We start from the raw sequence: 21,581 nt of genomic DNA, 5'->3' as shown, positions 1-21,581 counted from the left end.
GTTCATAATGCCAGATCATGAAGCTTTTGATGTTTCGTCGAACGCCGTTGCCGTGGCGATGCAGTCTTCGCCGTTAACAACTAAGGTCATTTTGAGAGGCTAAAAATGCTCGAAACATAAGCAAACTTGGCAAGTAGATTACAAGGCCGAAATGTAGTTACAGAATATGATTTTATTGGTTCAGAGTGGCAAATCGGCTCAATAGCGCCCCCTACAAAATTTCGACGAAGCAGCCCTCGCAGTACGTTTGACCTAGATGTATGAAATGTGGTAGGAACATGTATCGCATATGGACTTCAATAAAAGTCTCTTGGGGCTATGCTCTAAACCCAACCGGAAGTCAGCCATTTTGCATTTTTTATGAATTTCTCATGTTGTTTTTGTCATTTCCAGGCGCTGCACTTTAACGAACTCCTCCTAGGGAATTAATCAGATCAACTTCAAATTTGGTCGGTACAGTCTAAAGACCTTTGTGATGAAAAGTTACTCAAAGCTTGTTGTTTCGTGAAAAGCTGTTGCCGTGGCGACGGCATTTCGATCCTTCGCCATGAACGAATAAACTGATGTAACTCGACTCCACATCATCAGATCTTTACCAGATTTCACGTGTTTGATTAGACTCCAGGCCTGAAGACATATGCAGGCCAATTTTGAATCATAGTCATAGCGCCACCTACTGGTAACAGGAAGTTAAAGTCTTGATACTTTGGCTTGTTTCTCTTAGTAGGTAAATCAAATCAATATCAAATTTGTTCCACACAAATAGTTCATAATGCCAGATCATGAAGCTTTTGATGTTTCGTCGAACGCCGTTGCCGTGGCGATGCAGTCTTCGCCGTTAACAACGAAGGTCATTTTGAGAGGCTAAAAATGCTCGAAACATAAGCAAACTTGGCAAGTAGATTCCAAGGCCGAAATGTAGTTATAGAATATGATTTTATTGGTTCAGAGTGGCAAATCGGCTCAATAGCGCCCCCTACAAAATTTCGACGAAGCAGCCCTCGCAGTACGTTTGACCTAGATGTATGAAATGTGGTAGGAACATGTATCGCATATGGACTTCAATAAAAGTCTCTTGGGGCTATGCTCTAAACCCAACCGGAAGTTAGCCATTTTGCATTTTTTATGAATTTCTCATGTCGTTTTTGTCATTTCCAGGCGCTGCACTTTAACGAACTCCTCCTAGGGAATTCATCAGATCAACTTCAAATTTGGTCGGTACAGTCTAAAGACCTTTGTGATGAAAAGTTACTCAAAGCTTGATGTTTCGTGAAAAGCCGTTGCCGTGGCGACGCATTCATCGCCGTTAACAACGAAGGTCATTTTGAGAGGCTAAAAATGCTCGAAACATAGCCAAACTTGGCAAGTAGATTACAAGGCCGAAATGTAGTTATGGAATATGATTTTATTGGTTCAGAGTGGCAAATCGGCTCAATAGCGCCCCCTACAAAATTTCAACGAAGCAGCCCTCGCAGTACGTTTCACCTAGATGTATGAAATTTGGTGGGAACATGTATCACATATGGACTTAAATAAAAGTATATTGGGGCCATGCTCTAAACCTGCATGCAGTGTCTGACGGTCACAGAACTAAATGGCAGCATCAGCCAGAGTCCTCGCGCCGTCCGACGGTCGCGGACGTTCTCGGCCGCGCAGGCCGGAGTCCCGCCGGCACCCCGACGTGCATATTGCGAGGGCCCGCCCATCGCTGCTCGCAGCTTTAATTATTCTTATTTTTAGTGTTTCGTCGCAAAAAGGAGGTGCTTGGGATATTGGGAAGTCTGTGAAATTTGGCACGCAAGCCAGAATTTGCGAAAATTGCAGTCTGATTGGGGTGTCCAGCTGCGGTATGAAATATTGGCTCGCTAGCGCCCCCTATTGAGTAGCCCCAACATCAGGTTTCACCCAGCTGTATGAAAGTTGGTAGGTATGTGGAACGTGATGAGACGCACCAAAAATCCTCTTGGAAGTTTTCTCTAAACCAAACAGGAAGTCGGCCATTTTTGCTTTTATGACGTTTTTTGACCGTTTCAAGGCGTCATACTTTAACGAACTCCTCCCAGAGATTTGACCCGATTGACTTCAGATTCGGCTAGTCTGCTCTTGAGACCTTGGCAGTGAAAGTTACTCAAAGATCAAAAAGTTATCGAACTATGTGGCCGTGGCGTGGCGTCAAAGAAACACCATTCGCCACGAAACAGGAAGTTGTTGTAACTCGGCCGTACATTGTCGAATCTGCTCCAAATCTCTCATATGTCATAACATCCTGACCCGGAACACATCTATATGATAATTTAGAATCATAGTGATAGCGCCACCTAGTGGCAACCGGAAGTTGTACGCTGCGTACTTTGACATCCTGCTCCTCACAGATTAATCAGATCCCTCTCAAATGTTGTCAAACAAGCCTTAAGACCTTGATAATGCTTCATTGTGAAGATTGTAAGAAGTTACTGAAGGGCGGCGACGTGGCGGCTCGGCGAATTTCGATCCTTCGCCATGAACGAATAAACTGATGTAACTCGACTCCACATCATCAGATCTTTACCAGATTTCACGTGTTTGATTAGACTCCAGGCATGAAGACATCTGCAGGCCAATTTTGAATCATAGTCATAGCGCCACCTACTGGTAACAGGAAGTTAAAGTCTTGATACTTTGGCTTGTTTCTCTCAGTAGGTAAATCAAATCAATATCAAATTTCTTCCACACAAATACAAGAAGTTCATAATGCCAGATCATGAAGCTTTTGATGTTCCGTCCAACGCCGTTGCCGTGGCGATGCAGTGTTCGCCGTTAACAACGAAGGTCATTTTGAGAGGCTAAAAATGCTCGAAACATAAGCAAATTTGGCAAGCAGATTACAAGGCCGAAATGTAGTTACAGAATATGATTTTATTGGTTCAGAGTGGCAAATCGGCTCAATAGCGCCCCCTACAAAATTTCGACGAAGCAGCCCTCGCAGTACGTTTGACCTAGATGTATGAAATGTGGTAGGAACATGTATCGCATATGGACTTCAATAAAAGTCTCTTGGGGCAATGCTCTAAACCCAACCGGAAGTCAGCCATTTTGCATTTTTTATGAATTTCTCATGTCGTTTTTGTCATTTCCAGGCGCTGCACTTTAACGAACTCCTCCTAGGGAATTCATCAGATCAACTTCAAATTTGGTCGGTACAGTCTAAAGACCTTTGTGATGAAAAGTTACTCAAAGCTTGTTGTTTCGTGAAAAGCTGTTGCCGTGGCGACGCATCCTTCGCCGTTAACAACGAAGGTCATTTTGAGAGGCTAAAAATGCTCGAAACATAACCAAACTTGGCAAGTAGATTACAAGGCCGAAATGTAGTTATGGAAAATGATTTTATTGGTTCAGAGTGGCAAATCGGCTCAATAGCGCCCCCTACAAAATTTCGACGAAGCAGCCCTCGCAGTACGTTTGACCTAGATGTATGAAATGTGGTAGGAACATGTATCGCATATGGACTTCAATAAAAGTCTCTTGGGGCAATGCTCTAAACCCAACCGGAAGTCAGCCATTTTGCATTTTTTATGAATTTCTCATGTCGTTTTTGTCATTTCCAGGCGCTGCACTTTAACGAACTCCTCCTAGGGAATTCATCAGATCAACTTCAAATTTGGTCGGTACAGTCTAAAGACCTTTGTGATGAAAAGTTACTCAAAGCTTGTTGTTTCGTGAAAAGCTGTTGCCGTGGCGACGCATCCTTCGCCGTTAACAACGAAGGTCATTTTGAGAGGCTAAAAATGCTCGAAACATAACCAAACTTGGCAAGTAGATTACAAGGCCGAAATGTAGTTATGGAAAATGATTTTATTGGTTCAGAGTGGCAAATCGGCTCAATAGCGCCCCCTACAAAATTTCAACGAAGCAGCCCTCGCAGTACGTTTCACCTAGATGTATGAAATTTGGTAGGAACATGTATCACATATGGACTTAAATAAAAGTCTCTTGGGGCCATGCTCTAAACCTGCATGCAGTGTCTGACGGTCACGGAACTGAATGACAGCATCAACCAGAGTCCTCGCGCCGTCCGACGGTCGCTGACGTTCTCGGCCGCGCAGGCCGGAGTCCCGCCGGCACCCCGACGTGCATGCACCCCGACGTGCATATTGCGAGGGCCCGCCCATCGCTGCTCGCAGCTTTAATTATTATTATTCTTATTATTTTATGTGTTTCGTCGCAAAAAGGAGGTGCTTGGGATATTGGGAATGTTGTGAAATTTGGCACGCAAGCCAGAATTTGCGAAAATTGCAGTCTGATTGGGGTGTCCAGCTGCAGTATGAAATATTGGCTCGCTAGCGCCCCCTATTGAGTAGCCCCGACATCAGGATTCACCCAGCTGTATGAAAGTTGGTAGTTATGTGGAACGTGATGAGACGCACCAAAAATCCTCTTGGCCGTTTTCTCTAAACCAAACAGGAAGTCGGCCATTTTTGCTTTTATGACGTTTTTTGACCGTTTCAAGGCGTCATACTTTAACGAACTCCTCCCAGAGATTTGACCCGATTGACTTCAGATTCGGCGAGTCTGCTCTTGAGACCTTGACAGTGAAAAGTTACTCAAAGATCAAAAAGTTATCGAACTATGTGGCCGTGGCGTGGCGTCAAAGAAACACCATTCGCCACGAAACAGGAAGTTGTTGTAACTCGGCCGTACATTGTCGAATCTGCTCAAAGTCTCTCATATGTCATAACATCCTGACCCGGAACACATCTGTATGATAATTTTGAATCAAACTGATAGCGCCACCTAGTGGCAACCGGAAGTTGTACGCTGCGTACTTTGACATCCTGCTCCTAACAGATTAATCAGATCCCTCTCAAATGTTGTCATACAAGCCTTAAGACCTTGATAATGCTTCATTGTGAAAATTGTAAGAAGTTACTGAAGGGCGGCGACGTGGCGGCTCGGCGAATTTCGATCCTTCGCCATGAACGAATAAACTGATGTATCTCGACTCCACATCATCAGATCTTTACCAGATTTCACATGCTTGATTAGACTCCAGGCCTGAAGACATCTGCAGGCCAATTTCGAATCATAGTCATAGCGCCACCTACTGGTAACAGGAAGTTAAAGTCTTTATACTTTGGCTTGTTTCTCTTAGTAGGTAAATCAAATCAATATCAAATTTGTTCCACACAAATACAAGAAGTTCATAATGCCAGATCATGAAGCTTTTGATGTTTCGTCGAACGCCGTTGCCGTGGCGATGCAGTCTTCGCCGTGAACAACGAAGGTCATTTTGAGAGGCTAAAAATGCTCGAAACATAAGCAAACTTGGCAAGTAGATTACAAGGCCGAAATGTAGTTACAGAATCTGATTTTATTGGTTCAGAGTGGCAAATCGGCTCAATAGCGCCCCCTACAAAATTTCGACGAAGCAGCCCTCGCAGTACGTTTGACCTAGATGTATGAAATATGGTAGGAACATGTATCGCATATGGACTTCAATAAAAGTCTCTTGGGGCTATGCTCTAAACCCAACCGGAAGTCAGCCATTTTGCATTTTTTATGAATTTCTCATGTCGTTTTTGTCATTTCCAGGCGCTGCACTTTAACGAACTCCTCCTAGGGAATTCATCAGATCAACTTCAAATTTGGTCGGTACAGTCTAAAGACCTTTGTGATGAAAAGTTACTCAAAGCTTGTTGTTTCGTGAAAAGCTGTTGCCGTGGCGACGGAATTTCGATCCTTCGCCATAAATGAATAAACTGATGTAACTCGACTCCACATCATCAGATCTTTACCAGATTTCACGTGTTTGATTAGACTCCAGGCCTGAAGACATATGCAGGCCAATTTTGAATCATAGTCATAGCGCCACCTACTGGTAACAGGAAGTTAAAGTCTTGATACTTTGGCTTGTTTCTCTTAGTAGGTAAATCAAATCAATATCAAATTTGTTCCACACAAATAGTTCATAATGCCAGATCATGAAGCTTTTGATGTTTCGTCGAACGCCGTTGCCGTGGCGATGCAGTCTTCGCCGTTAACAACGAAGGTCATTTTGAGAGGTTAAAAATGCTCGAAACATAAGCAAACTTGGCATACACATTTAAAGCCCAAAATGTAGTTGTATAATATGATGTTATTGGTTCAGAGTGGCAAATCGGCTCAATAGCGCCCCCTACAAAATTTCAACGAAGCAGCCCTCGCAGTACGTTTCACCTAGATGTATGAAATTTGGTAGGAACATGTATCACATATGGACTTAAATAAAAGTATATTGGGGCCATGCTCTGAACCTGCATGCAGTGTCTGACGGTCACGGAACTGAATGACAGCATCAACCAGAGTCCTCGCGCCGTCCGACGGTCGCGGACGTTCTCGGCCGCGCAGGCCGGAGTCCCGCCGCCACCCCGACGTGCATGCACCCCGACGTGCATATTGCGAGGGCCCGCCCATCGCTGCTCGCAGCTTTAATTATTCTTATTCTTATTATTATTTTACCAGTTTGATGGCAAAAAGGAGGTGCTTGGGATATTGGGAAGTCTGTGAAATTTGGCACGCAAGCCAGAATTTGCGAAAATTGCAGTCTGATTGGGGTGTCCAGCTGCGGTATGAAATATTGGCTCGCTAGCGCCCCCTATTGAGTAGCCCCAACATCAGGATTCACCCAGCTGTATGAAATTTGGTAGTTATGTGGAACGTGATGAGACGCACCAAAAATCCTCTTGGCCGTTTTCTCTAAACCAAACAGGAAGTCGGCCATTTTTGCTTTTATGACGTTTTTTGACCGTTTCAAGGCGTCATACTTTAACGAACTCCTCCCAGAGATTTGACCCGATTGACTTCAGATTCGGCGAGTCTGCTCTTGAGACCTTGGCAGTGAAAAGTTACTCAAAGATCAAAAAGTTATCGAACTATGTGGCCGTGGCGTGGCGTCAAAGAAACACCATTCGCCACGAAACAGGAAGTTGTTGTAACTTGGCCGTACATTGTCGAATCTGCTCCAAATCTCTCATATGTCATAACATCCTGACCCGGAACACATCTATATGATAATTTAGAATCATAGTGATAGCGCCACCTAGTGGCAACCGGAAGTTGTAGGCTGCGTACTTTGACATCCTGCTCCTCACAGATTAATCAGATCCCTCTCAAATGTTGTCAAACAAGCCTTAAGACCTTGATAATGCTTCGTTGTGAAGATTGTAAGAAGTTACTGAAGGGCGGCGACGTGGCGGCTCGGCGAATTTCGATCCTTCGCCATGAACGAATAAACTGATGTATCTCGACTCCACATCATCAGATCTTTACCAGATTGCACATGCTTGATTAGACTCCAGGCCTGAAGACATCTGCAGGCCAATTTTGAATCATAGTCATAGCGCCACCTACTGGTAACAGGAAGTTAAAGTCTTGATACTTTGGCTTGTTTCTCTCAGTAGGTAAATCAAATCAATATCAAATTTGTTCCACACAAATACAAGAAGTTCATAATGCCAGATCATGAAGTTTTTGATGTTTCGTCGAACGCCGTTGCCGTGGCGATGCAGTCTTCGCCGTTAACAACGAAGGTCATTTTGACAGGCTAAAAATGCTCGAAACATAAGCAAACTTGGCAAGTAGATTACAAGGCCGAAATGTAGTTAGGGAATATGATTTTATTGGTTCAGAGTGGCAAATCGGCTCAATAGCGCCCCCTACAAAATTTCGACGAAGCAGCCCTCGCAGTACGTTTGACCTAGATGTATGAAATTTGGTGGGAACATGTATCACATATGGACTTAAATAAAAGTATATTGGGGCCATGCTCTAAACCTGCATGCAGCGTCTGACGGTCACAGAACTAAATGGCAGCATCAGCCAGAGTCCTCGCACCGTCCGACGGTCGCGGACGTTCTCGGCCGCGCAGGCCGGAGTCCCGCCGGCACCCCGACGTGCATATTGCGAGGGCCCGCCCATCGCTGCTCGCAGCTTTAATTATTATTATTATTTTTAGTGTTTCGTCGCAAAAAGGAGGTGCTTGGGATATTGGGACGTTTGTGAAATTTGGCACGCAAGCCAGAATTTGCGAAAATTGCAGTCTGATTGGGGTGTCCAGCTGCGGTATGAAATATTGGCTCGCTAGCGCCCCCTATTGAGTAGCCCCAACATCAGGTTTCACCCAGCTGTATGAAAGTTGGTAGTTATGTGGAACGTGATGAGACGCACCAAAAATCCTCTTGGAAGTTTTCTCAAAACCAAACAGGAAGTCGGCCATTTTTACTTTTATGACGGTTTTTGACCGTTTCAAGGCGTCATACTTTAACGAACTCCTCCCAGAGATTTGACCCGATTGACTTCAGATTCGGCGAGTCTGCTCTTGAGACCTTGGCAGTGAAAAGTTACTCAAAGATCAAAAAGTTATCGAACTATGTGGCCGTGGCGTGGCGTCAAAGAAACACCATTCGCCACGAAACAGGAAGTTGTTGTAACTCGGCCGTACATTGTCGAATCTGCTCAAAATCTCTCATATGTCATAACATCCTGACCCGGAACACATCTATATGATAATTTAGAATCATAGTGATAGCGCCACCTAGTGGCAACCGGAAGTTGTACGCTGCGTACTTTGACATCCTGCTCCTCACAGATTAATTAGATCCCTCTCAAATGTTGTCAAACACGCCTTAAGACCTTGATAATGCTTCGTTGTGAAGATTGTAAGAAGTTACTGAAGGGCGGCGACGTGGCGGCTCGGCGAATTCCGATCCTTCGCCATGAACGAATAAACTGATGTAACTCGACTCCACATCATCAGATCTTTGCCAGATTTCACGTGTTTGATTAGACTCCAGGCCTGAAGACATATGCAGGCCAATTTTGAATCATAGTCATAGCGCCACCTACTGGTAACAGGAAGTTAAAGTCTTTATACTTTGGCTTGTTTCTCTTAGTAGGTAAATCAAATCAATATCAAATTTCTTCCACACAAATACAAGAAGTTCATAATGCCAGATCATGAAGCTTTTGATGTTTCGTCGAACGCCGTTGCCGTGGCGATGCAGTCTTCGCCGTTAACAACGAAGGTCATTTTGAGAGGCTAAAAATGCTCGAAACATAAGCAAACTTGGCAAGTAGATTACAAGGCCGAAATGTAGTTACAGAATCTGATTTTATTGGTTCAGAGTGCCAAATCGGCTCAATAGCGCCCCCTACAAAATTTCGACGAAGCAGCCCTCGCAGTACGTTTGACCTAGATGTATGAAATGTGGTAGGAACATGTATCGCATATGGACTTCAATAAAAGTCTCTTGGGGCTATGCTCTAAACCCAACCGGAAGTCAGCCATTTTGCATTTGTTATGAATTTCTCATGTCGTTTTTGTCATTTCCAGGCGCTGCACTTTAACAAACTCCTCCTAGGGAATTCATCAGATCAACTTCAAATTTGGTCGGTACAGTCTAAAGACCTTTGTGATGAAAAGTTACTCAAAGTTTGTTGTTTCGTGAAAAGCTGTTGCCGTGGCGACGGAATTTCGATCCTTCGCCATGAACGAATAAACTGATGTAACTCGACTCCACATCATCAGATCTTTACCAGATTTCACGTGTTTGATTAGACTCCAGGCCTGAAGACATATGCAGGCCAATTTTGAATCATAGTCATAGCGCCACCTACTGGTAACAGGAAGTTAAAGTCTTGATACTTTGGCTTGTTTCTCTTAGTAGGTAAATCAAATCAATATCAAATTTGTTCCACACAAATAGTTCATAATGCCAGATCATGAAGCTTTTGATGTTTCGTCGAACGCCGTTGCCGTGGCGATGCAGTCTTCGCCGTTAACAACGAAGGTCATTTTGAGAGGCTAAAAATGCTCGAAACATAAGCAAACTTGGCATACACATTTAAAGCCCAAAATGTAGTTGTATAATATGATGTTATTGGTTCAGAGTGGCAAATCGGCTCAATAGCGCCCCCTACAAAATTTCAACGAAGCAGCCCTCGCAGTACGTTTCACCTAGATGTATGAAATTTGGTAGGAACATGTATCACATATGGACTTAAATAAAAGTATATTGGGGCCATGCTCTGAACCTGCATGCAGTGTCTGACGGTCACGGAACTGAATGACAGCATCAACCAGAGTCCTCGCGCCGTCCGACGGTCGCGGACGTTCTCGGCCGCGCAGGCCGGAGTCCCGCCGCCACCCCGACGTGCATGCACCCCGACGTGCATATTGCGAGGGCCCGCCCATCGCTGCTCGCAGCTTTAATTATTATTATAATGGCCATCAGGGGGCGACTCCTTTGGCTGCAAAAAGAAGTCCGCTCTGTACACCTTGAATGTCAGGAAAACGACACTGCTGCTGGGATTTGGGGGAGACAATTAAAAATAAGAAGCTTATTTGTTGAACCAAAGCGGCCTATTCTCTGGTATTTAGCATGTTTCAGCACAGGAGGAGGTGGCGAGCTAAATGAAACGTCCCACAGTCAATTTCATGCTCCTCTGGGACTCCAGTCCAGCAGAAGAAGAAGAATGGGATTGTTTTATTCAAACATCATCAAGAGCTGACTGGTGTGAGTGCCCAGTGAGACTGCCATGTGGTTCCCATCTGGCTTCAGAAGGAGCGACTGCAGTGTTACTGATGAAAGCCTCTTACACGGCCAAAAAGTGCACAATAAACCGCTTTGTTGTGAAGATATTGAATAGAGAAATATTAATTGCTTGGCTAAGATTCTTCCACAATGCCTGCGAGAGCGACTGTCGGTGATGTTCATGTTATCAATGGTGTGCAGGTGGAGCGGCGAGTCTTGATAAGCTGTCTGTCATCCGACTTAAAAGCACCTGAAGTCATCCAATTGGACGGGTTAACCTGGAGATTCGTTTTTCGCCACCTGCGCTCAGCTTTCCGACACTCGTTTCTCTATTCTGACCAGCGTAGCATTTCTCCAAGGAGATCTTTGCTTACCCGAGACAACCTTCACTTTAGTGGGTGCAATGGCATCAATAATATTTTTTACTTTAAAATTGAAGCCATCTACAAGCTCATTGACTGAGAGGCAAGAGAGGGCTGGTGTGGAGGAGAACTTCTGAATAAATAGTTCACTGGTGTTTTCAGAGATGTAACGCTTTGTCACAACCTTGGTTTGGACATTTGTGTGCAAGGAGATTGCACTCTCAAAGAAAACACAGAAATGATCAGAGAGTGCAACATCAGTCACAGCAACCTTGGAAATGTTTACACCTTTGGTGATGATTAGCGACATGTGGTGCGAGCACGAGTAGGGAGGACACTCTGCCGACAGCTGGAACTGGGCACGGGTTGACGTCCCCTCTTCCAGGTAGCAGCTTTGCTGGGCCACCAGTTGCGTAACGCTGGCAACCTCGCTGCTGCTCAGATTAATACTACAGCCGTCAATGCGCCTTTAATACACTCGTGACACGAGGGTGTGAGAATCTGTGACAAGGATACTCTTCCATATGATTGTATATCCCAAACCCCTCTGTTGATATGCTCCAGCTGAGGCCGTGTGCAATTGTTTTTCAGCGCTCCAATGACAGCGTCAACCAATTGTTGCTTCACCCTGTTTCATTCCATCCAAAGCAAATGCCGTTAGCCGGTTCCCAGTGCTATTTAACGACATAACCCAGGAGCTATATTTCTCTTCAGATCTACCTGGTTCTGATGAGTTGAAGATGTAACTTCAAAACACACTGAGATAGACGAGGGGCCTGACATATTCTAATCTATGTGCATCTGTTTGATATGTATCTGCAGGTCCAGCTGTCCCCATTGGAGTGGATGTTCAGGTGGAGAGCTTGGACAGCATATCGGAGGTAGACATGGTAAGTGGCTTAAATGTGTAAAAGACATGCGGTACACTACACACAGTGGGTTTGAGGGGGAAAATGGATTACAAATAATGTAGGTGATGTAATCTGACAGCAAAAATAACTATCTGCTGCAGATGTACCCTTGGAAATAAGGTTTCCAAACGGGTTCTTTGCAAGACTTGAGAAGTGTTCGATTAAGAACCCCTTTTCATCCAAAGAACCCTTTTTTGGAAGAAAGAGTTCTTCAAGGATTTCTGAAAGATTTTAAAGATCCTCCCAGTGATTATGAACCAGGATTGTTGTGGGTTGAGCACCTTGGAGCCTCACGAGGAACCCTGGGTGGATTCTAGATTAAAGCCTTGGATATAACAGGATCTTGGTCAAAGAGCTTCTTGTTAGCACCCTTCTACGGTGGAAAGGTTCTAGAAAGAACCTCCAGAAAGAGTTTTAGGTGGATCCATTACACCATCGAAGGGTTGTCTGTAAACACCTCTCATAGGAGGTTCTGGGTGGAACCTTTCCACCGGTGGTTTTCGGTATAATCCTTCGTGTTTGATTCTAGGCAGCACCCCCTGAAATGGTTCCAGGTGGAACAGGAACCTAAAAGGGTTCTCCTATGGGGACAAGCCAAGGAACTCTATATGGTTCTAGTTACCACATTTATTTCAATGTACTGAAAATAACTATTATATAATAATATATATTGATATTAGAGCTGCAACAATTAATTGATAAATCAAACTGTCAAATTAATCATCAACTATTTTGATAATCGATTAATCGGTAAAGAAAACATATTTTCTCAGATTTAAGCTTTTTAAATGTGAACATTTTCTGGTTTCTTTACTCCTTAAACTGAATATCTTTGGGTTGTGGCCAAAACGAGACATTTGAGGACATCATCTTGGGCTTTGGGAAAATCTGATTGTCTGACATTTTATAGACAAAACAACTCGAGTAATCGAGTAAATAATGAAAATAATAGTGAGTTGTTTTTAGAATAGATTCTGTTTGGGCGTAAAAGTGAAGGATTACTTGGATTATTCTCTTTAAAGCAAAGACCAACAGCAAACTCAAAGCAATGAGATTATGGAAGAATAGACGCATAATGTAATCATTAGCACTACTATTCCAGTGGATTATGTTACTGGTTGCAAATGTAAGCCCCCAAAAAGATCTATGACAGCCGTGGAAGTTGCTGACTTTGACAAATGAGCTCAAACTGCTTCAACACATGGGGGAGAAGCAGCTAATGAGGCAGGAACCCTCTTCATTAACAGCATGAGGATGAACACATGAGCACAACAATGACTGAGACTATGGGGACATCATGAAATCAGAGCCTGAATGCAGTTCACAGTAATCCGTTGTCCTTTATCGGATATCTGTGTTCGGCTTTCTGCGCTTTGAACTGATGAATGTAACCTTTTAGTTATCGTCATTTCGCTGTTTTTTCAGTTGGATCGTCAGAATCAGATGATGAACGTTCAATGGTCGGAATTGTTTATTTTGCCGAGGAATGTAATTAAATCAACGTTCTGTTCTGGAACCAAAAATTGGATCCAAAACCACCGTCCTGATGTTGTGTAAGCTCCGGTTTGCAAGGACGACCAAGGATTACATTTAATTTAGATCCCAGTGTGTATTTAATTGTTTTGGAGATGGGGGGGGGGGGGGGGGGGTGAATGATTCCGGACGACGGCTGCTCTTAATGGCATTACGTCACATCACAAAGCTGCAGGACGCAGTTACACAGGAAACCATCTTTTGCTGTTCCATTTAGAGGTTAACGTGTTCAGCAGAGACGAGATTTAAAAAAATATATCTCGGTCTACATTTCTCATGAAAAGACCTAAACCAACGATGTGTCTGTTTATCAATACTTTCTGACCTCCCTACCCTGTCTGTGGCTCTCAGCTCCAAGCCCATTGCTTCATATCTAAAACATTTCAGAAAACCTCACAACAGCTGGCCATTGTAACAAGCTAGCTAACATTACCAAAACAGGAGAAAGGGGTAGAGGCGTTGCAGTGGTGGAAATAGTCAAACTAACTCCTTTTGCATAAGGTGGAATTCAGACAGCAGCAGCAAAATCAATTTTCTGAGCAGATAAAATGCTTGAAATCTTGACATTGTCCATCAACTTTGACTGTGTTTGAGCACCAAGCATCATTGATGTAAACGCAGAGTCCACCTCCTCTCGACCCACCGGAGTCCTGCTGATCCCGCATGAGCGATGTGGCCAGGTCGACCTCCCGATGTTGGGTTAGCCTGAGGTCTCACATGTTCCAGACAGAATGTGTAACTTTTGTCTCGCTTTACAAGATTCACCTTCCAGGACCCTCAAAATCATTTTGTTCTAGTTTTAAACAGCTAATGTGCTTGTGTAATGCCATGAGGAGAGTGGGATAGAGGATGATCTGTGCAGCCGGGGGGGGGGGGGGGGGGGGGGTAGTGCAGGAGTGCCTGCATAGCAACAGAGGTAATCTAGGACCAATGGAAGCTGTGGTTTGAGGTTAGTTAACATATGTTCAGCATCTCTCTTGACCATGTATGTTTAGTCATAACAATCCATATAATACAGCAGCAACAGGTCGCAGCTCTGTAATCCCATGGAATTCAATAAACCCAGAGGCTGTTTTCTGTTTCTGTCACCCCTCCCCCCACCCGCCCGCCCCCTCAGGACTTCACCATGACCCTGTATCTGAGGCACTACTGGAAGGACGAAAGGCTGGCCTTCCTGAGCTCCACCAACAAGAGCATGACCTTTGACGGGCGCCTGGTGAAGAAGATCTGGGTGCCCGACGTGTTCTTCGTCCACTCCAAGAGGTCTTTCATCCATGACACCACCACTGAGAACATCATGCTGCGGGTGTTTCCCGACGGTCACGTCCTGTACAGCCTGAGGTGAGGACACGCACGCAGATATCTGCTGCAGGCCTTGCTGCAGCATGCACAGAGCTGGTGATGTTTACGCTCTGCTGTCTCCCCCCCTCAGGGTTACAGTTACTGCTGCGTGCAACATGGATTTCAGTCGTTTCCCTTTGGACTCGCAGACGTGCACGCTGGAGCTGGAGAGCTGTAAGTACTCCACTCTATTGCTGAGAACATAGACTGTGTCTAACAAGTGGATGTAGTCATCGTGACACAACTGATTTCTTTAGTTTTGAAGCCTTGAGTTTGACATTTTGGCCGGCAACATCTTAGCTTTTTGCAACCAATGAACTGAAGTGACCACATTTGAACTACACGGGAGAGATATAGAGATTTACAATAGAATATGAGTATTGTTTTGATGCCTTTGGTTACAGGAACTCCTGCCATACCCAAGCCTGTATCCGTCCCACTACTGCAGCTGATACTGAACTCTATTCTTGCGTTCACGCGTTCTGTCCTTCAGACGCGTACACAGACGAAGACCTGATGCTGTATTGGAAAAACGGCGACGAGTCCCTGAGCACCGACGACAAGATTTCTCTGTCTCAGTTCCTCATCCAGAAGTTCCACACTTCCTCCAGACTGGCGTTCTACAGCAGCACAGGTAGACAGACGGGCAAAACAACGCCGAGTTTACATAGAACTTTTTCTAAAAGGCTGATATACCCGATGGTAAAAAATGGCTCCTATAGGAGCTCTAAAGACGTCATGCTCAGTGTGGCAATTAGTATTTTCACTAAGTTGTTGCTATGAACCGAAACGGGAAGCACCTTAATGACTAATCCTGAGGCCCTGTATTGTCCAGGGGCTATGTGTCAAAATCTACTTTTAATACCATAAATATTTCAGTTGTAATTATGCTTACATGGTACATATTCTCAAACAAATTCATGTTTAATCAACGTATAACCAAGTTGGAGAACACGAGGGGACCTCTCTGCTGACGGGTTGATCAGACCCTGATATTAAAGAGTCTGAAGTAATTGTGTTAGCTGAGTGGAACCTCAATGAGGCAAGACTTTAAATTAACATTACATTCTTTAATATCACCTGCTCGCTTCTGCACAGTTTCAGGGAGTGCTTATTTTCCATTGCACTGTGCAAGAATATTTCATTTCTATATAATAGCATCATGTTTTTTCTCACAGTTTGATGTTCCTATCACGGTGCAAACGTTTCCAAAGGACAGTTCTTTGCCTTCTTGGATCTCCAATCTGCTCCTTTTCTGCCCTTTGACTCAAGGACATTGTTTCTCTAAACATTACAGCTTTCATGGTAGAAAATAGTGCGACTAAAGGAATGAAATAGTAACATATATTAATTGTATTAATAAATATATAAAAGCTGAAAGCTGCTACTGAGTGAAGCTTCCAGTAAAAGCTCTGAAAATAATTGTTTGGCTTTGCCCAATGAGGTTTTACTCAACCCGGTGAGATTAGCACTGGATCCAGAGAAAAGCTGTTCCTCTGAGAAATGTTTTTGAATCAGAAACTCAGAAACTAGAACACTGATGTGAAAAAAAAACACCTTTTGGGCTATTTCAACATTTCCCTCATATTTCCCTCACATTGTTATTTGCTGCCTTACTTTGCTCTGCTGTCATAAATGTTGTTATCCGATGCAATTGTCTCTTTACTGTTCAAATGTTTTTTGTTTTATGGGCCCATCCAGATTTCTATCACCCCTTCGCAGATCAGTTCATTCCACCCGGCTCCGTGTTTATTGTGGTGTCGTTTCTGTTTTACCTCTGACACATACAAGAACAAACCTCGTTATTCTGCTTCGTCCCTGTCTCCAGGCTGGTACAACCGTCTGTACATCAACTTCACTCTGCGGCGTCACATCTTCTTTTTCCTGCTGCAGACCTACTTCCCCGCCACGCTGATGGTCATGCTGTCCTGGGTGTCCTTCTGGATCGACCGCAGGGCCGTCCCTGCCAGAGTCTCATTAGGTAACACGATGACCATCCTGCCTGTTCACATATTTTATCAAAATGCCTTTGCCGACGGGCAAATGCGTTCTGAAAATGTAAACATTTAACTCGTATGAAACATGGACAATACCAGCTGATGTGAATGAACACATTCCTGGAGACCCTCTACAGACTTGCGTAGCTTACAGCGCCGATTGTGACGGAACTACCCCGTAGCCACGTTTATTCACTCCAAACCAGTTTGCATTTCTTTATGCGCGACATTTCAAAATTCACTTGACAATTGAATTGCAACACACGGCTATTGACTCTTGCTTGTTTAATCTGTGCACAAGCAGAAATGTAATATGACAATTTGTGGTTTTAAGGGGAGTTACAGCCTCAATGTTGGCAACTTAATGACTTTCTTGCTAGATTTAAGGACTTTCAAAACCCCTTTTAGTGTCTATTGTTTGTTAAAGCACCTAGCGACTAATTTATGAGGTGGACCTTAACTCCTCAGCCTTGAAGAAAGTCTCCAATTATTGTCAGTGAATGTTCTCTCATGTGTCTGTGGCGCTCTGGACTTATGCTTATGGACTTAGATATTTCCACTGGAACCCTGAAGTCGGGAGAACCTCACCAACCCCGACCAACAAAGAAAATCCAGGCGTGTTTGTATGCGCAAAATACAGCGTAACGGTTTGTTATTAACTGGTTTCTTTCCGACTAGTTGTGCACCATGTCACATCAGCCCCATTGCTTAGTCTGGGGACCACCGTCTCCTTTTCTTTTTCTTTTTAACTGTTTCAGTTTCCCCAGTTTGTCGTCTCTGCCCTCCATGTTCCAGAGGTTGATGTCTGTTCTGGACCGACGGAGATAAACATGGACATGAATCCTCTTCATCTTTCACACAAGGTGGTTTGTTCTCTGTGCTTCAGGTATAACCACGGTGCTCACCATGTCCACCATCATCACTGGAGTCAACGCCTCCATGCCCAGGGTGTCCTACATCAAAGCTGTGGACATTTACCTCTGGGTCAGCTTCGTCTTTGTCTTCCTCTCCGTGCTCGAGTACGCTGCCGTCAACTACCTGACGACGGTGAGGGACGGTAAAGACCGCAAGCTCAGAGAAAAAGCCAGGCAACAGGTACCATCTTTTTAGAAACTACATATGTCTCCCAAACGGTGCTTTCAACTTCTTATTCAACCCGGATTCCTTTTGCTCTCTTTTGCTCAGTCGCAGACACTCCCCTGCACCTGCGGCATGTCCCACGCCAGGACCATGATGCTGGATGACACGTACAGCGAGGCGGACGCCAACAGCCTGGCGGGGTACACGCGGGGCTCCATTGAGGCCGAGGATTCGTCGGAAAAACAGGAGCGGATGGTGGTGCATCTCTCCCTGGACAAAGAGCCCACAGGGACCAAGAAGAAGGGCATCCGCAGCTTCCGGATCATCCAGAACACCCACGCCATCGACACCTCCTCTCGCATGATCTTCCCCGGCGCGTACATCCTGTTCAACCTGGTCTACTGGTGTGTGTACTGCTGAGCGTGTGTGCATTTGAGGCTTTCAGGGGGTCTCAAGAGTCAATCAAGGGGTCTCGGACCACCTCGTATTTCGCACACTGCCCTCAATCGTACTCCCAACAACATCCTGGGGCTGTTTAATTCCATTTGTACAGAAATAAAAACCAGACAAAAAACGTTTTTTTCAACATATCACTGTTGACTCTGCAGCTGTGCTTGCTTGAGGTGACAGACTACCGATGTTTCAAAGCTTTTGTAGTCAATCTTTGTCTGCAGCTCATTTCAACATATCATTTTTGTGTTAACTTCAGCATTAAAGGCCCAAACGCACTGAGAGCGATAAACATGATGCACTGCATCACATTTGAAATGCCAACACACAGAACCAGCAGTTTTGGAGAAAAATGTTGCAATTTAAGCAACATTCTGGTATATTACAGATGGCCCTTAGCACCATATCTTTTAAATTATTGATGTGATATAAATGAAAGTTTAGCTTATTCATAATGTGAAATTGGTGTCATGCAATCCATAGATGGAAGAAGTATCACTCTGTTGGAGTGTGGACGACTCACTGGTGTTACAGAGTGAAGCTTCTCTTCACCTCAACATATTTGGCTGAGTACAGACGCCGTCCTGCAGAGAGAACATAATTTACATGAAGTAGTGGCAGCTGATGTGACCTACAGCTGGCCAAGTTTCTCATTTTAAGCAGTGAGAGCATCAGAGTAGAGACGTCAAAGCAGTTGGAAGCACGTCATTACACTTCTGGTGCATGTTCGGCCATTTGAAACAGCAGGTGCACTCCTTCAGCTCAGGGTCCAACGGGGCCTCCGCCTTCGAACTGCAGTCGGAGCTCCGGCGGGAGGAGGAGAGCTCAGCTCCCGGCAGCAGCAGCAGCGTCTCCTCCTCCTCCAGGAGCAGAGCTTCTCCTCTCTGGAAGCTAACACCGACACCACGCTGCTGGAGACCCAGGACGTATTGCTGGACCCGCTGGAGGGAAGGGAGGCACGGGAGAACCAGAACCAGGACTGAGAGGGGCAGACTGTCGGACCCTGCTGCAGTAAAATGAGAGGTTTTCTAAAGGGACTCTGGTGCTCAGAGACACTACCACTTTAGTCCACAGGAAGATCCAACATCAACGCAAAATGAAAGTTCCTAGCAGCAGCAATGTTTCTCTGCCACACTGAACATTGAAGTTTTAGTTAAATTTCTTTGTAATGTTTTTTTACAATGTGGAGAAATGGTAATTAGAGGACTACAGATGCTTCATAGCAAGCTGAAAAAGACAAATCATGGAGATTTCGTCAACCTATAAAGTTCAAGCAATTGTGTCAGCTGACAGTTGGCTATTTACACGACCAGCAGAACATGAGCAACATTAATATGGTTTTGGACAACACGAACAATGTCTAATTTTACTCTCCGTTTTGTTCTCTATCAACTCCTGAGAAATAACAGTTTCATGTGTCGTGACTATATTGAGTGGCAAAACTTTCAGGTTGTCGAGAAAGATTTGCACATCTGTCCACCTGAAGTTGGGCTGTTAGATCTGAGCCAGAGTCAACTTTTTGTGCAAACCAGCCCCCATCTGGACTTCCCTAAACATCCCATTCTTCTTCTCTGAAGCTCTCTTTCTTCAAGACCAAACTATCAAAAATAATAAGGGCAGATAATTTGCCCGCTATTTCCTCTGTAACCTTTGGATTTGACTGAGTCACAGAAGAGTCCAGAGCAGATGGCCAATGAGGCAGTAAGTGTGCTAAATACCAGACTGTCTTCCCTTAACGGCACTCCTACCACAGTGACACATTTTCAATTAAAGTGACAGTAAATGCTTCTGCTGTATTACTCATGGACTACTGTTGGTATTTACCAGACTGAAGCAACCCATAAAGCCAGGATTAAACAGGATGTTACGACTGTATGGGGCTTTAAAAGCACCGCACACCACTATTGCTGAACAAAGTCTTCTATTTATTCATGTATTTACAGCTTGTTCATTTACTAAGTTTCTTTTATTTGATATTTATTTATTTATTTTTAATGCAGCGATAGATCTATGTGCCATTACCTTGATGCATGCTGCAGAAGAGCGATGCTGTATCTTTCTAGATGTATATTTCTATGAAAGGACTTGAAAACACAGGAAGCTTTACTAGTGATGTAACCAACTTGAATCGCCTTAACTGTTTTTTTTTGATACACCAACATGGTTTAATGGCTATATTATTGTTTGTTTCTTCATTTATTTGTTTGCGTAAAATGAGTGAATGCATAGTTTATATTGTGGTTTTCTAATCAGAATTCCATTAAATTCAGCATTTAATCACGTGGGTAAATAGTAAGATAGAAGCTGTGATGTGTGATTTCGTCCATCACAAGTGCTGCAGTTTGTTTACACAATACTGGTGCACAAGTCAGTGTTTCAAAAGCAGATTCGACCTGCAAAAATATCCACATTTTAAATGGGAAATGAGCTAGGAGTGAAAATTGATATAAATTATACATCAAACATAAATGTAAGAAAGAAACCTAGTTAGAGACAGTGAGTGAGCACAACATCAGACCGATAGACTCCTTTTCTGTTTGTAAACATGACGTATTTTTCTGGGTGGTGCATAGATCGAGGCAGAATAATTCTCTCAATACTTGGGAATGTTAATATTTTCGAATAAGACCAGATAGTTAGCTAGCTAGCTTGTCCATCTCAAGAGTTGGCTAGTTGGCTAGCTAGCGTGTCCATCTCCAGAACTGGCTAGTTAGCTAACTAGCTTGTCCATCTCTAGAGCTGGCTAGTTAGCTAACTAGCTTGTCCATATCTAGAGCTGGCAAATTAGCTAGCTAGCTAGTCCATCTCCAGAGCTATCTAGGTAGCTCTCTAGTCCACAAAGCTTGCGCAAAGCTCTTCTGAAAAAGTATTCTGCTAGTGGTCAGGAGTGAGGCAGAGGGACAGTTAGCCTCAGTGCTCTCACTGGCAACCAGTCAGCTGTTGGGGATACTTTTCTGTAACAAGTGTAGCTTGCTAATTAGCCAACCGCTAACTGTATTAACTTTAACAATGTAATACTTCGTCCACACATGAAGGCTAAGCTAAACTATGAGCAACATGTTTATGCCGAGCTAGGCTAACTGCTAACTACGAGCTAGGCTAACTGAGCTAGGCTAACCAACTTTTGGCTCTAGCTCCATACTTATTGCACAGATATGAGAGCCGTATGGATCATCTTAACTTTCAGCAAAAACAGAGTGTTTCACAATATGTCAAACCACTCCTTTGAAACCGAGGTCGGGACCTGCTGAGTAATCTTTTCAGTGACCGACAATGCGCTTTAGCTTCATGGCAGCAATCATTTGCCAAAACTAAATGTGAATTTATTTATTTTTAATGTATTTTAAAGGTGCATCTCAT

The 21,581-nt window shown here is 44.1% G+C and overlaps 1 protein-coding gene across 1 annotated transcript in view; it reads left to right on the top strand.

Annotated features, from left to right (window-relative positions):
* Nucleotides 1–19,000, top strand: part of LOC306793253 (gamma-aminobutyric acid receptor subunit rho-2-like) — an 83,189-nt gene extending 64,189 nt beyond the window's left edge. The window contains exons 4-10 of the mRNA XM_079290773.1: nt 11,732–11,799; nt 14,471–14,694; nt 14,786–14,868; nt 15,188–15,328; nt 16,523–16,675; nt 17,578–17,786; nt 17,877–19,000. Of these exons, the coding sequence (XP_079146899.1) occupies nt 11,732–11,799; nt 14,471–14,694; nt 14,786–14,868; nt 15,188–15,328; nt 16,523–16,675; nt 17,578–17,786; nt 17,877–18,191 (1,193 nt within the window). The 3' untranslated portion in view covers nt 18,192–19,000. The remainder of the gene's footprint in view (nt 1–11,731; nt 11,800–14,470; nt 14,695–14,785; nt 14,869–15,187; nt 15,329–16,522; nt 16,676–17,577; nt 17,787–17,876) is intronic.
* Nucleotides 19,001–21,581: the final 2,581 nt, after the last annotated feature.

This window comes from Melanostigma gelatinosum (assembly GCF_949748355.1).
Source record: "Melanostigma gelatinosum genome assembly, chromosome: 19".
NCBI lineage: Eukaryota > Metazoa > Chordata > Actinopteri > Perciformes > Zoarcidae > Melanostigma > Melanostigma gelatinosum.
The sequence above is the reverse complement of the archived record's forward strand: the minus strand, read 5'-3'. Positions and strand labels throughout refer to the sequence as shown.